The 15,994-nt window shown below is 36.7% G+C and overlaps 1 protein-coding gene across 2 annotated transcripts in view; it reads left to right on the top strand.

Annotated features, from left to right (window-relative positions):
* Positions 1-15,122, top strand: part of TERT (telomerase reverse transcriptase) — a 29,129-nt gene extending 14,007 nt beyond the window's left edge. Inside the window, exons 7-15 of one of the 2 annotated variants that reach the window (XM_066327483.1) lie at positions 685-770; positions 2,576-2,689; positions 4,417-4,488; positions 6,036-6,221; positions 7,406-7,532; positions 7,824-7,885; positions 9,675-9,799; positions 10,145-10,282; positions 14,036-15,122. In XM_066327483.1, coding sequence (XP_066183580.1) covers positions 685-770; positions 2,576-2,689; positions 4,417-4,488; positions 6,036-6,221; positions 7,406-7,532; positions 7,824-7,885; positions 9,675-9,799; positions 10,145-10,282; positions 14,036-14,139 — 1,014 coding nt within the window. In that variant the 3' untranslated portion in view covers positions 14,140-15,122. The remainder of the gene's footprint in view (positions 1-684; positions 771-2,575; positions 2,690-4,416; positions 4,489-6,035; positions 6,222-7,405; positions 7,533-7,823; positions 7,886-9,674; positions 9,800-10,144; positions 10,283-14,035) is intronic. The other variant, XM_066327492.1, reaches the window with a different exon arrangement.
* The last annotated feature ends 872 nt before the right edge of the window (positions 15,123-15,994 follow it).

Below are 15,994 nucleotides of genomic sequence, written 5' to 3'. Positions count from 1 at the left end.
ATTTATGTATCATTATCTTAAAGGAACAAAGTATTTTGAGAAAAGTGCCATGTCTGACTGAGTGTCTGTACCACTGGTACATCACATTATCTTTTCAATGCAAATAATCATGATCTTGCATGGCTCTATCAAAAGCTGGGTGCATTTGTCTGCTGTCTAATCTATGCAAGTAGTAAGTAACTTTTTTTAAATTTGAATTAAGTCATTGTTAAGGATATTTAAATTGTTGTAAATGGATTTTTTTTATCTTACAATTTTTAACAAAATGTTCCATAAATATTGGGTAGACAGCAATGCATGGAAGTACTGGAGAAGTGTGTGTTTTGCAGCAGAATGGGCAAGTGAGTGTATCAAGACTTTGGGAATCATAAAGATCATGATGTACAGAAATTGTCCCACAGGATTGAAAGTGGCCAAAAGAGCAAGGTCACATACATTGTGGGTTTAGATGTTGTATTTGATTTCTCCTAACACAAAAACCCCTCCAACATCCAACAAAAATTAACTTGTTGGATGTGAGCAGCTTTTTAGTATGTGTGTTGAGATCTTGGGTTTTGGGTTTGTCTTTTCACTTACTTAGGGGTTTGAGCTACTGCAGTCTACTCTTTTAAAGATTTCTGTGTATCTTCAAACTTGTAGTGTATTTTTCATTTCAAATCTTGTTTTGTTTTGTCACATTTCTAGAGCTTAACTTTCCAGGAGACAAGTTCCAGCCTGTATAATTTTTTCCTTCAAATAATACATTACAGCATCCTGGAGATTAGGAACAGGTAAAAAAGAAAATAGTTATTATTTTTATAGCATGCTTGGTTTGTTTGTTTTCTGTTAAGAGGACACCTTTAATTGACTCTGGGGACTTTTGGTAGCTGTCTTTTAAAGGTCTTTTTATTTCATATTAATAAGAAATTTGTGTATCCATTTAAACTCCAAAAAAGCATAAAGTGTTTGGAGTCACTTTATATTGAATAAAATTTCTCTTCCCTACCTGGATGATGTTAGCTATTTATAATGCATTATTCCATAGAATATGGAATAACCTTCATAATGTATTATTCATAATTATTATTATTATTTATAATTATAAAATATGGAATAACCTTTATCTAAAACTGCAGGTGGAATTCAAAAGGAATATACTTTAAAATGATGGGATCTATATTGGTGAGCAAAAGCAAGAATAACATCCAAGCAATCATGCAAAAGTCTTGTTAGTCATTTTCCTGTAGTGCAATGGTTTTGCTATTTGGCAAGTTGCAATAAAAATAAAAGGCAGTAGCATTAGGAATTTAAATTACTGGCGACTCCAAAATTAAGAATCAGATATTACAGAAGGTAGTGATGCAAATTTCTTCTTGTGTTGGTAGAGATACTGACTTGGTACTTACCTTTTGCCTCTAGGTGGCAAATGCGTACCACATCTAAGAAGGGAAGTGCTTGCATGATTGTTACTTGTAAATTCAGAGGGATTTATATTAGAATGATTGGCTTCTTGTTCTGGAAAAAATACCTTTGTTTTAGAATATTTATTTTAGAATCTCACAGGATTGAGGGAGAGTGAGAAATGCTCTCTCTGAGTCACATAGCAGTATGTTTATATTTTTTTCTAGCATTGATGCTTACACTCCCTTTGGCAGGATCATAAGAATGCTCTTAATACATACTTTAATAATGACTAAGCAGCATATGTTTCATGAAATTCTAATGGTTTCAAAGAAAACACACCCTGACAAAACCAGCTTCATACTTTCAAATTTGGTTACAACTCAATTGAAAAAATACTGTTTGTCCTGAAATGAACTTACCCCTTCTAAGTTACTTGTTCAGTAAATAAATAAGACTCTTTTTCTCATAAAAAAAATCACAATTAATCACAAAAAATCAACATTAACTTGGTGTTTTGAGAAAAATGCTGATTATTGAGCTGGGGGCCTCCAAAAAATCTTTTAATACCATTTGATACATTTAACAAAAGTCTGTAAGAAAATAAAATTACTGCAAGGAGTATTTTCAGATGACTGAAAATACAGACAGGGTCAGTGCTCAGAAGTAGTATGTGGTCTGAAATTATTCTCTTCAGCTTCACCAAGTCCCTCATGTAATAGTGGTGAAATAGTATCTCGCTGCTTCAAAGAGATGTTGTGAGAATAATTCCCTTGGGTTTTGTGAGCCATACCCATTTGGTTGATGCCAGCATAGAAAATTCTCCCAGTGCATTTTGTGTGGTGTGCTTTTCTTGAAGCTGTCACAGTGAAATGTAACATAGGAATTAAAAAACTTCAGTGAGGATGTGTCTACAGCAGAGGGAGGCATTGTGGTCTGAGATCAGTTGTTCAGTTTCTTTCATTCAGTGGCAGTTGTCTCCTGGAGTTTGTTAATATGAAGGGAGTTTTTTCACTGTTAACATTTCTAGATCTCTATGTAGATTCTTAGAAGAAAGACTTATTTAAATTTTTTTTTTTGCTCTGACTGGCAAACATTGCATATTTCTTATGTTGTACTTGGAAAAAATATTTAACAGCTATTGCGATCTTGTTGCAGGTTTTGATTTTTTTTGTTTTCTTTTATTCTTTGGTAGGTACTACTTACAGTGCTGTGGAATTCCACAGGGCTCCATTTTATCAAGCTTACTTTGCAGCTTATGCTATGGAGATATGGAAAACAAATTGCTCTCTGGAATACAGCAGGATGGGTAGGGATGATTTGTTCTGTTCTGTTACAGTAATTCATAATGTGTGTTAGTCATTTTCTCTGATGTTTAGTTTTGAATTTCAAGGATTTCCAACTTCATTAGAAGTGGTGCATACAAACATCTCTGCAACTTCAGTGAAATTGTGGTTGTTTTTTGCGGGGAGAATTTCCCTATTACAATATTGAGAAAAAAATGCAGAGAAGTTTTCCTTTATCTTCGATAGGAGATTTGCTCTTAGAAAGAGCACCGTATCTAAAGGTGCTGTAAGGAGCCTTAGAAGCTGCTCTTGTACTTCTTAGAAGTTTATGGCTATGTCTCACTCATTCTCACTCATTCATTGCGGTCTTTTTACCTCAGACAAGATGAGATGTTTGGTACAGACTTTCTGATACTCCAGACTTCTGCCTGAGGTCTTTCCAGTCCACTCTCTGTAAATATTAACATTTTAGCAAGGTCAGAGCTTTATAACAGATTTTTTATGGGGTATGTTGGTTCTTGTTTGAAGTCCTATGTGATTTTTGGTAAATCTTCTCAGTCTTTTTGCCTTTCCTATGCCTGCTCCTTAAGGAGCTTGATAGAAAGCTAGCCTGATAAAAGCTTTGTCTTTATTAGCTGTAAAAATTCTGAGGTTCCTTTTACCTTTGTATGAACAGATCCCAAACTGAATCCTGGATTAGGGTATTCAGTCATGAGTGGGACCCTGAAACTTGTTTGTGCTCAGATATCTCCCTTCATTGCTATGAATTCTTCACCCCAAAAATGAAAAAGAACCATGGGGATACTCCAGATAAGTGCATCTATCTGATGTGTCTTCTTGGGACAAGAAGGGGTGTCAGAATTTAAAACATTTCCGTACAAAATTAGGAGTTCTTGCAGGTTTGAGGATGCTCCGATGTGAGTCTGAAAAGCTGTCTGTTGCTTTCAAAGAGTGTTGTTTACAAAACAGTAATTATGAAACTGATTGAGAATAATGCACTCTTTAATTTAGTCTTTATGTAGAGCTGATTTTAGAATATTGCTTAGGTGTCTGTTGAGTGATCTTGGTAATTTAATTTGTCCTTTAAGTCAGAAGAATAAGGTGGTTATTGATTTGACTGGGCCAAGGTGCAGCTGGTCTGATCATAGTGGTGGCAGTACTCTTGCTTTGAAGATGAGACTGTACATTGTCATGTCCAGTGCTACTTCTCTGAGATCTGGCAGGATTTAGCAGAAAAAATAAGGGCATGCTTGGGGTCTGAATTCTGTTGGAAAATTTCAGCCTTTACAGTGGTAGATGGTAGTCTGTTTTGCATTCAAGCTACAGCTTCATAAACAAGTTATTTATGTGGGAAACAAAGAGTTGGATCTGATCAAGAATCAACTCATGTACCTGGTCTGGCACCTCTTTTCCTTTTCTTGTAAAGAAAGGTACTGCAGATTCTGCCTTGGAGAAGTGTAAACCCGTGTATACAGGGAAACCACTGTGGAATTGTTTCTATGTTGTCAATTCCTTTATGTTTCATCTAGCCAGTCTCATTGCTTTTTTATTTTATCTAATTTTTTCATTTACCTTTAGGAAAGAAGCAAAACTTGAGAATTTCTTAATGAGTCTCAATTTGGAGTTCATATCAACCTCTACCATATTGTGAATTAAAATAGGCAGGCACATTGTTACTCTGAAGTGTGTGAAAAAACTTTGAAAGGATTACTTATTGGAAAATCTAACATTGGTTTCTTCTTGATTACAGAGTCCTGATACGTCTCATTGATGATTTTTTGCTGCTTACACCACATTTAATGAAGGCAAGAACTTTTCTAAGGTATGCTTTAGAGACATAGTCTTCAAAGTAGTAAGAATTATTACCTTTTATATAATTCTTTTTTATCTTTATGCACATAAGTGTATTTGTTTTATGAGTTAACAATCAAGGGCTATTTTGTAATCCTAACATTGCTAATCCTAATATTGCTAACAGTTTTCTGGTCATTACCGTTCCATGATGAGTATCTGAAGATATCAGTGGCATGGTAGTATGGGGTTCACATGGAAATTTTAAAACAGTGATTCTTTACTGTGCTTCAGAATTACCTTTTCTTTAAAAATTGAATCCCAGAAGCTCCTTGTTACTGTGAAGAGAAGTGTACAGTCTATCCTAGGGGATTTCTGCTGATGCCAGAATCAACTTGAAGGATCCAAAGGACAGGTCTTGAAGAAAAGCTTTGCTTCTGCAGTGTAGTCAGTTGCAACATGCTTTTCAGTAGTCAGAAAGATGCAGCTCTGTTGTGAGCCTGAAAGATGATGATGGGGCAATCAATTAAGGACAGTTTGAAGTACAAATTGTATGAAATAGTGGATAGTGTGTTTTGAAGACTTCATTTGTCCTCATTTCTTTATCAGAACAGAAAGACATTTTTAGGGGTCTGTGGGCTTACAGTTCTGGAAATGATAAATCAAACTAACAGTGAGGGCCTCAAGCTATTTATCTCTTAGAACAGCTTTTTCAACACAGTGTCACTTGAGTAGCAGTGCAGATATTTGAAGCCCTTTGAAGTTGTCTGCATCTTTGTTTTATATCAGTTTCTTTACCAGCTGTGTTGATTTTCTGCAGAGAAGTACTCTTTTCTGTGAGAGATTTCCAGAACTGTTTACAGATCAGATCCTATGAGCTCTCTGCCACAAGTGGAGTAGTACCACTTTTTCCTAATGTAGTATTAGAACTGAGGGACTCAATAAATTAGTTTTGAGGAGACAGCATTACGACTATGATTCCCCGAGAAGAGCCTACCTCTTCCTCTCTTTAAAAGGATGAAGCCTGCACATAAGTACATTGCCAAGTGAGACAAATTGCACCTTGTCCGTGACACTGCTGATCCAGTATGTAGCAGGTAATCAGCAGGCGTTCTGGCAGTGAAAACATTCTTAAGGAAAATGTTCCCCTCACAGTTCAAAACTTTTCATCAGATAAGTGAGATTCCTGTTATATGGATTCTCCTTGGTTTTGTTAACTTCCAAAACCAATAACTTGTCATCTGTCTTTTTCCAGTGGTTTTTATTTCAGAGGTTACTGTGAGTATGGTTCACACAGCTTGTCTCAAGTGTTGCATGGCTGATGTGCTTAATTTGCAGTAATCTGTAAAATTTTGTCTCCATTATCCTCAAGTTTATTTATTTAATGTGTTTATTTACCTCTAGTGTCTTCACTTTCTTTATTTCTATCTGTGTTCCTTAACCTGAAGAGTTGGCTGTGGTTCCCTGCATTCTTTGATTTCTGCCCTTTTGTTCAAGATCTTATGTCTTGCAGCATGGTGCCAGTTCTTGTCTGCTTTGCTGGGGGGGGCTTAGCCTAACTGTTTCTATCTGTTTTAGGATTCTAGCAACAGGTATTCCTGAGTATGGCCTTTTAATAAACCCAAATAAGACCGTGGTGAATTTTCCTGTTGATGATATCCCAGGATGTGCCAAATTTAAGCAGCTGCCTGATTGTCGTTTGGTGCCTTGGTGTGGTTTGTTATTGGATATAAAAACGCTAGAGGTTTACTGCGATTACTCCAGGTAAACAGAGTTGTACACTCCATTGTCAGATTGACAGTATCTCGTGCATAGTGGGAGAAGCACGAGGGTGTGTTGGGAATGGTGTAGTTGAATTAATTGCAAAACAGATTGAGATTAATTTGGTGTAGACTAGGGGGATTACCAATCCTTTCAACATCAGAGGTGTTCCCTCTGGTACACTTCAGATGAGAAAGAATGCATGGGGAAGAGAACTTGTCTTTACACTAGCAGCCTTGACCATTTACGTCCAACAGACTGAAGTGGCATAGAACTCAGGACAGGATAGTGTATCCTACTGAAAAGTTCTGTAGACCCTTTATGTGGACTACTAGAGATGGCTTTAGAGATTTGCTAAAGGTCAAAAAGAACTGTTTAAACTCAAGGATAATACTTCATTATTGACCATTTTTAGTATAAACAGGCCTTAAGCATTTAAGTGGAAAATTGGGAGGAGGTTGTCCACCAATAGGGTAGTAAAGTTCCTCAGTAGTCTTCCTAAACTGAAAAGTTTGGTCATTTTAGGAAGGGAATTTGTGATGTGGTTTCCCATAGCAAAGGACTAAAATCAGCAGCCAAAGAAATTTATTCACTAGCTGAGTTCTTGAAAGAAACACTTTATGTTGAAAAGGGTATTGATGCTGCTGGTCTGGGAGACACTAATCAGAATCATAAAATCATAGAATTGTTTATGATGGAAAAGACCTTTAAGATCAAGTCCAACCATTGACCCAGCATTGCCAAGCCTACTACAGTGTTTGTTGCAAGGCTTTGCTTTTGATAAGCTTGACTTAAGTAGCTGGAACATCAGAGTTGTTCCAGTAACTAAGGTTACTGCATTGCTTAGATCATGGGTATAGATGATTGCCACTGGAGCAATTAATAATGTTCTGGCTAGACAATGTATTAAAGAAATACATTTGGCTTGTTTTTAAGGTTATTGATTTGGCTTTTTTAGCAGGTTGAATTTTTCAGCCCTGAGGTCAGCCCTTAGCTAATACCCTTAATGCCACAGGGTGTCATCTCTTTCAGCACTGAATTTAATTGTGGTCATCTTTTAGCTACTGGCTCATTGATTAGCAGGAAATCTCTGTAACATGGGAAGTTAAATGAGATTTACTTTACAGAATTTAATTACATCTGTTAGCTCATGGAGTTTAACTACTTTTTTTACTTTTTTTTTCTAGCTACACCTGTACTTCTATCAGATCAAGTCTTTCCTTCAATTCAAGTATAGCAGCTGGGAAAAACATGAGATACAAACTAAGTGCAGTCCTCAAACTGAAATGTCATAGTTTATTTCTTGATTTACAGGTGGGAATATGAAAATGGATGTTTGGCAGCATTGTGGTTAGTGCTGAGGAGCATTAAAACTGCTTTGAGTTCTAACAAAAAAGTTTATTTTGGGAGGAAATCCACATAGTCTGAAAATGTGGACATCAAATAAAATGTAGGGTTCCAGAAGTGATCCTTCACAACACTGTTAACTTAGTTGCATAAAAGAAATTTTTAAGTTTAGCATAAAATGTTTTTTTGTCTAGATCTTCAACAAATCCTATTATGACACTAAAATACATTTATAGCTCTGTTTCTGTTGTGTTCTAGATTAACAGCCTTAGAACAGTTCTCATTAACATCTACAAGATATTTTTTCTTCAGGCTTACAGGTAGGTCACTGTCTTCTGAAGTAAGTGTCAGTATTTCATTACTCTTTCTTGAAACATGGAGGAGGTATAAATTAGAAAGAAGTGTGCCATGTAAGTGTGCAGTGTGTGTATATATATATGTATATGATGTGTGCAGTAGTAAATGTCAGCAGTAGGCCAAGTAATTCTTGTTTAAACACTTTTCTTAAGTAATACTACTAGGTTTAGGATACAGGAATATATTTGATGTGTGTTTTTAAGTGATACTTCACCAAATGGATTTTCAGTGTCTTGGTTTTGACAGCTGACCTCAAGATAGCCAGTCTGTTTTGCTTCAGGAGTATGATAAGAAGCCTTATTAACCATTTTATATTTAGATCAGTTAAATATTACCCAGTTTATATTTAGAACTTTGTATCTGTTAAAATCATATAGAACTTTGACCAGTATAACTTTAGGTAAAGTGAGGTTTCATTCTACCAAGTTAATTGGTGGAATGCTGATACATTTTAATTGGGAAAATGCTGATACATTTTAATTGCTCCTTAGCTAGTAATATCTTGGCATTTGTGAGCTGAGCTTGGTCAGCAGAGGAAGTGAATGTTTTAAACAAAGATAGGGAAGAGAAATCAAAACTGATAAGTAAGTTCAAAGAAAATACTAAACTATGTACATTGAAAATTTTGAATTATTGGCAGCAGCAAGTAATTGGGTATTTATTGTTTTAACATAGAAAATGTTCAAGAAGTTCTTCACTCCTCACAGAAATCAAATGTTGCTCTTTTGCTATGCTCACACTAGTTATGAAGGGACATTTTGATTTTGTTCTTAAATTCATCTTCATCCACATTCAAGCTGTATTCTTCGTCCAAGAAGTGTAATTGGGTTTGTCTGGTACAGCACTGATGTGTCCAGCTCTTAAACTTCTGTGTTGTGGGTGATTTAAGATTTTTCTCTGATAGATATGATCACTTAGTTACTTCTCTTTGGTTTTATGGTAACATTTTAACATTTTTTAATTTAAAAGACTGTCCACCATGATAACTACATGTCAGGTTAATTTAGCCAAAGCCCTGTAAAGCAGCATAAGACTTGGGTCTGTCCTTTAGATATTGAAAATGTCAGGTTTTTTTAAGCGATTGCAATATACTGGCTTAATTTAATGAACAAGTGTATACATTGTTGATTAATTAAAAATCAGCGTTGTAGTTTGCTATATTCAGCATAAGCAGGATTATGATGCCAGAGTCTGAAGGTTAAAAAAAAAGTCAGCAGTTTTAAAATATTTGCAAACAGGTGTAAGGAAGCATATGATACAAGTACCTTCTATAGAATTGGCTTCCAAATAGGCAAAGCAGTGAGTATCCTGGTCTGTGGAACCATTTGGAAGTCTATTTTCCTGCATACCTGAACAGAATTTATTGTGGGGTTTTGCTTTGTTTTTTTCTTCCTCTCACACTCTCTCCTGTGAGTGTTCTCTGGTGGCATGGTCTGTGAAATGAAATTGGTGATGATGGATAGTTTAATTTTCCTCTCACCTAACACAGTTATGCTGTCCTCAGAGGAGAAGTTTGTTACCAAGGCAGATGGCTTCAAGATCTTCTTCCAGCATAATTTAGAAACAAACATCAAAATTGTCTGACATTCCAGGAATGTGTATATATGGGAGAGGTGTCATGCAGTAACAGTGTTAACACAGCTAAAGATTGTTGTGTGCTTTTAAATGTTGTGTAGTGCCTCAGCTATGTAGTCATAGCTTCACTTGAAATTGGAAATGACTTTTGATTAAATAGGCTGTTTTTGTGAACAGGTTCCATGCCTGTGTTCTCCAATTTCCATTCAACCAGCAAGTTAGAAAAAATCCTCATTTCTTCCTAAGGATTATCTCTCAGAATGCATCATGCTGCTACGCTACCCTGAAAACAATAAATGCAGGTATAAGATGTTAATGGCAATGAAGTAGTGGGTTTGGATTTGTTTGGGGTTTTTGTAAACAAGTAGAACATCTTGATTGTGCAGTCTGATGGTGTAATTTTAGGATAAAGATCAGGAATAGATACTGTGAACTGCATGAAGAATCACAGTGCCTTTTTTCTTCCTAAACTCAGTTTTCTGAGGATTGTATTTCAGGCACTAGTTTTTAGTTTTCTGTTGATGTACAAGACTTCACTGACTACACAGGTTTCTAGTAGAAAATCCTGGGGTGATTTTATAGAAAGACAGACATACTTCTTAATGCGCATCATTTTTAGTTACATTATTTTCCTTTTCTATCTCTAGGGATTGCTGAAGGTAACAAAGATGTATCTGGCATATTCCCTATTGAGGTAGCAGAATGGCTCTGCTACCATGCCTTCACTGTCAAACTGTCAAATCACAGAGCTGTTTACAAATGTCTGCTTACATCCTTAAAAATCTGTAAGTATTCAGCTAGTTTTACAGTTTTGTCTGTGGCTAATTGTAATAAAAATTAGAAAATCATGGATTTTTAAAGTTTTCTAATCCTAAAATATTGTTCTCAGCTGTACATTAATGATCTGATTTTATTCAAATTTATGAAGTATAAGTAGGCAGATTAAAATGTTTTTTCAGCCCTGCATTTTCCAGAGCCTTATTCTCACAGGAAAGTTGATGCTTGGCACTCAGTAAGCTTGTACAGTTCAGAAGGCTTAATAAGACTGTGTTAATCATGTAAGTATTCTCAGCAGGTTTAACTAAATGAAATACAAATGATCAAGCTTCTATTTGAAAAAAGGTAGAAACTGGAAACTAAGTAAGCTCCTCCCACAATTTAAACTCTTACCCAAAAAGGTATCATCAGGCTCACTTGAAAACAGAAGCACTGGCTCCACTGCATTCTTGTGGAGCTGTAGTGTTGGTGTATCTCTGACACTTCCATTTGGTGAAGAAAGCTGTGTTCCTGGCCCCTGGGGAGCCCTTAAACAGTTGTGCAGTCTGCCTGCAGGCTGGCCCCAGAAATAACAGAATTTTCAGTTTTAAGATTTAAAAGTGGACAGCAGGAGATTTTCCAGAAGTAGCCAGTACTGTTGATGAATTTAGCTGTGGTGGTGGCCAGACTCTTGACACTGACTCTGTAATTTGCGCTCTGAATGAGTCATTGCTTGGACAGTTTTGTTACACAAGACTAAGAAATTGTTTGGTCTCATTCCAGAGTAACACCTATTTGATTTGAAATGTATCATAAGCTGTCTTGGATAGCTGCACTGAGTGCCCCAAAAAGAATGCAGCTCTTATTTTGGAAGGAAACATTTCCTTCCCATATCAAAGGCTTTCAGCAGCAGCAGAGTACAGAGTCTGATTTTTGATGGTGCAGTGTGAATGTGTCAAGACAACACTTACACTTTTACAGGAAACAAACTGATGGTTGGGATTTTGCCAGCCACATTCTTGAGAGCTATGGACTTTCTGTATATTCCAGCTGTTTCAACTTTTTTAGTTGGTTTTAGCTAGTATTGATTTCATTGCTTCATTAACATTTTCCCTAAGCCAGAATCCCAACAGCCTTTCCCAGAGGGACTCCTCTGAGTTACTCACTGACACCAAAACCAGAGGCCCCAAGTCCGTTCACTGCTGCTGAGGAAGCAGGACAGGGCTGCTTGCTTCACTTGGAGAGGACAGGCACTGAAGAACTAAGCAGAGAATGCAGTAGACACAACCAGTAGGACAACGGCTTCTTTGGGAGCCGTTTCACTTCTCTAAGATCTGTATAGGGCAAATTTAAGTTTTCATCTCTAATGCTGAAGATTTTGCTCTTGGGATCTTTGACTGGCAGATCACAATCCAAGCCAAAGCTCCTCCATCCTTCTATGTGCATGCTTTGCTGTTTAATCTGACAATATTTTCAGGGTGAGGGCACAGCCCCAGGCAGCTTTATTGCTCAGCAGAATCTCGTCTTCCATAGCTGCGTTCATCAGCCATAAAAGTGGTCTCCACTGTCCACAAAGTCACACCAGCGTAGATGCCAGGGAAAGTTGGCTGGGAACTAGTTTTCCTAGTTTGAGTAGCAATTGTCACTAGGTTCCTTCTGCTGTACCCATAGAGCTGCTTGCCTAACTGCAGTACTGACCTGAAACTTGTATGTGGTCAATGCCTAACTCTGCACAATTCCTAACCCAAAAAGGAAAGGCTGACCACCTGTCAGTTGGCTTCTCTGGCAGCGAGAATTGCCTTTGCGAAAGATTATTTCCTTTCTTCCTAAATTCCTGGGGAAGCCTATTAATGTTGTACTTCCTGAGTATTGTGGAGGTGGAGCCGGAAAAGTCCAAAGGTCTGTAGAAAATCAGTGGTGACATTCTCTTGAAAAGAGTAATTTTCAGCTTTTCTTTTGTCTTACCTTCTCTGAAGCAGAATGTGTTCTTCACATCCATAGTGTTAAGACAACTCACTCTTTACCTACAAATTTCTTTTGAAAATACCTAGACATCAAGTACACTACTTGGAGATCAAGGTTTCAGAAATCTTTGCTTAGCAGCTGCCTGAACAATTAGCAGGCTGTGACTTGTGTCTTTGCTGTGAAACTTTTAAGATGGAAACTTTCACTGAGATTGGTTGACAGGTCACTGGGGTCCAAGTAATTTGAATGCTGTCTCTATTTGCTTATAGCCACCTGAAATCTTACCTGTACTTCCACTAGCCCTATTCCACCGGTGCAGCCAGGGTTGATACAGTAATTGGTGGAGCTGTACAAAGGCATCTTGTGATCAGTCACATGCATACCCTTGGTGTGAACAGGCGTCATTATCTGTGTATCTCCAAGGTCTCTGGTCATGGGTGAAGGCTGTTTTTCAGTCTCTGATTGTACATGGTGTTTATATTTCTATTTTCTTCTGGATTTAGTACAATACTAAGTGTCTTGATCCTTTGAGCACACACTAAAATCTATTTACAAAGATACTGATCGTTTTCTCTGCAGTTACAAGTTAGTTTTGTTTTCCCTGCACCAGACCTAGTCCTGGGCAATGTTACTGTAATCAGAACATCATCTTGTAGAGACAGTTACTAGAGAACTAAACATTATGTGGAAATATCAGACCTAATTCTAAACATGATATTTTAAGTTTGGTCTTCTGGAAATCATGTAGCACGTGCAGATATCAGTAGTCATGACAAAGAAGTTACGGGCTTTCAAGTGGGATCCTGTGAAGTGAGCTCAGTGTCTCTGTATGCTGCAGTAATCTGTAGCACAGAGATAAATAACGCTGGTGAAAGCCCCTGTGTTGACTTAACAGCTGCAATTTTTGTTGTCTTTTGGAGTTTATATTGGCTGTATAAAACCTATTACCTCTGTAAGATCATGTTGTTGCCAGGAATTGATATAAATGTGGTTTTCTCTTATGTCTCTGCACATGCCTTTCCATTACTTTATGTGGGAATCAATATCAAGCTTACAGGTTTTGGGGAGGAGGTTCTTCCCACTATTCCTAAACCTATTAAATATCAGCATCAGAGGCTTGTCGTGAGTTGTCATCATTCTTCAGAGTTAAGTATTTAAAACACAGTTATTGTTTAACATCTCTCCTGTTACTACCAGTGGGGAAAGGAGCAAGAGTCTTTTCTTATCATGGTAAGATATAAATACATCATCTGTCTCCTCTCCAGATACAGGGCAAATGTTTATTGAGTACTTCTGGCTTTCTGCACCATTGACAATTTTGCCAACTCTGTTTAGTGACAGACTTAAACAGTTGCTAGGATTTGATGTGTTCTTCCCAATCTGTAAAAAAGTCCTTTTTACTGTCTATATTTCTATTGATGGGACATTCAGTCTTTCAAAGTAACTGTGGTTTAATGGAAGGCCTTATTTGGTGGGTAAAGTTGTTGAACAAATGGGCTTATACTTTTCAAAATCTAATAAAGTTCTCAAATCCAAACAAAAAGTAGTCACAAAAATAGAAAGTAGGAGGAATTTGCGCCTTGATGTTCTGTGTTAATATTTTCACATACAATTTTGAACCTTTTTATTTGCTAGGCTGATTTAAGTGTGGAAGACAGTAGCGTATTTTATTATAGTTTTTTGGTCCCCGTATTCCAGGTGTTCCAACTTTTTAGTTGGTTTTAGCTGGTATTGATTTCATTGCTTCATTAGTATTTTTCTTTAGCCAGAATTAAGTTATTTGCAGTTATAATGAATTGTTTCTGATATTTTGATAGGTAAGAGGCGGCTAATCAGGAGGATCCCAGAGGATACTGTGGCACTACTGCAGGCAGTGACAGAACCATCTCTTTGTCAAGATTTCAGAGCTATCCTGGACTAACTGATAGAGGTTTATTTCATAATTTTCCCAGGTTTGAAAGTAACTGTTATGTCTTAAGGTGACTTTTCTGTAGTTTATTTTGGTAGAGTGGGCCAAAAGCAATTTCACTCTGAAGTTTTATGTGTTTGTTTCTCAGATAGCATACAAGGATATAAAAAGAGCAGACAGTTTTGTTAATACCTTCTTGTTTGGGTTTTTTGTTTATGAGGTGTAGTTAGTAAATCCACAGGCTGTTTGAAGTAATTTACTCGGTTATGTTCTGTGATTCCCATCTTCTTGATGAAGGAATCATTAAACTATGTTCTGTACAAAATTATTTAATTTCTTGTTTCAGTGAGTTGTCTTGAAGGGCTGTTTTTTACTTCTCTGCATTGCAGACTGTTCTATAATAAAATGGTTGGTTAATTGCAATCACGTGTATTTGTTTCCAAGGCCTTTATTTTATAGTAACCTTTAATATATTGGTTTATGTCACAAAAAGCAGTTATCTGCACAGGGCAAATGCATTTCATGGCAAGATACAGAGGTTAGAAGTTAAATCAAACTAATTTGCTTTGCAGATCAAACTAATGTATGCCAAAATTCCACTGTCCAAGCTGATTGTTTGTTGTGTGTTTTATTTATTTTGAATGTTCGTGATATTTTTAATATAGTGTTGTACAGAATGATGCTGGTACATTTATACCTACAAAACAAAAGTCCTTGGTTAGATAATATACCAAGTGTATTGCTTTTCTATTTGCATATCTTTGGCTCTTAAAATTTTTTAAAATTTTGGCACTTTTAAAATTTTTGACAAGGACATATAGTCATAGAAAAAAGGAGGATGACTTTAAACTGGGAGTTGGTTTACATTCAGTATAAGGAAGAAATTCTTTACTGTGAAGGTGTTGAGATGCTGGAAGAGGTTGCCCAGAGAAGTCATGGTTGCCTTATCCCTGGCAAATCCCCACCACACAGGGACCAGTGGTTGATTTGCAGTATTGTAGTCTGACTATTAACATCATAACTCAGTTCAAAATGTACAGTCAGACAGGTTTAGGTTTTTTCTGTCTCAGAAGTGGCACTCTTAAAATACATTTTAAGAAAGTCACAAAGCAATTGTTCCTACTAGAGATGAGGAACAACATTCTTGCTCTCCAGCCAGCAGCTCAAACATTTAAACATCCCCATGCCCCTCCAGTGGTCTGCAGTGATACTGGATGAGGGAACTCAATCAGGGACAACATTGCACAAGAGAGGCCTGTCAGCTCAGAAAGCTTTATTTTATGGGATTTTGTGACAGTAACATGCTCCAACATGAGCAACGTGCTCCAACATGCACCATGGAGCTCCAGCATGAAAAACGGTGAAATGTAAACTTCAGTAATGGCTTGGATTAGCCCTTTTTTCTCTGTGAGAATATAAATTTATGATGTGGTCCTGGCTGAAGGTGTAATTTTATAAAAAGGAATATAGTGTAATGCTTGCAGTTATCTCAGCTGATGTTTGCCTTTCCCAACGATTACTGGCTGAGTCATCACTTAAAGAGTAGCTGTTTGTAAATAGATACAAATACAGAACAGAAATTGCAAGAGAAGATTATTTCATTTAAAATATCCTTCCCTCAAAAAGGCAAGTGAAAGTAAAGCTGAAACTGGTATGTGTTTTAGCAATGGAGGATTTGGAGATTTGAAGAGCTGGCAGTCTATACTGGAAACTTGAAGTTGCTGCTGTGGCTTATGATAATTGGAAAGAAAATACTATATATGTAAGGAATAGATTAATCATGGCAAGGGCATACAGTTTTTTTCTAAAAACAGATGTTTATAATGTTGGAAAGGTAGAAATATTCCATAAAGCTATTCTAGCACAG

Source organism: Sylvia atricapilla, chromosome 1 (genome assembly GCF_009819655.1).
Source record: "Sylvia atricapilla isolate bSylAtr1 chromosome 1, bSylAtr1.pri, whole genome shotgun sequence".
NCBI lineage: Eukaryota > Metazoa > Chordata > Aves > Passeriformes > Sylviidae > Sylvia > Sylvia atricapilla.
This window is presented reverse-complemented; position numbering and strand designations above follow the sequence as displayed.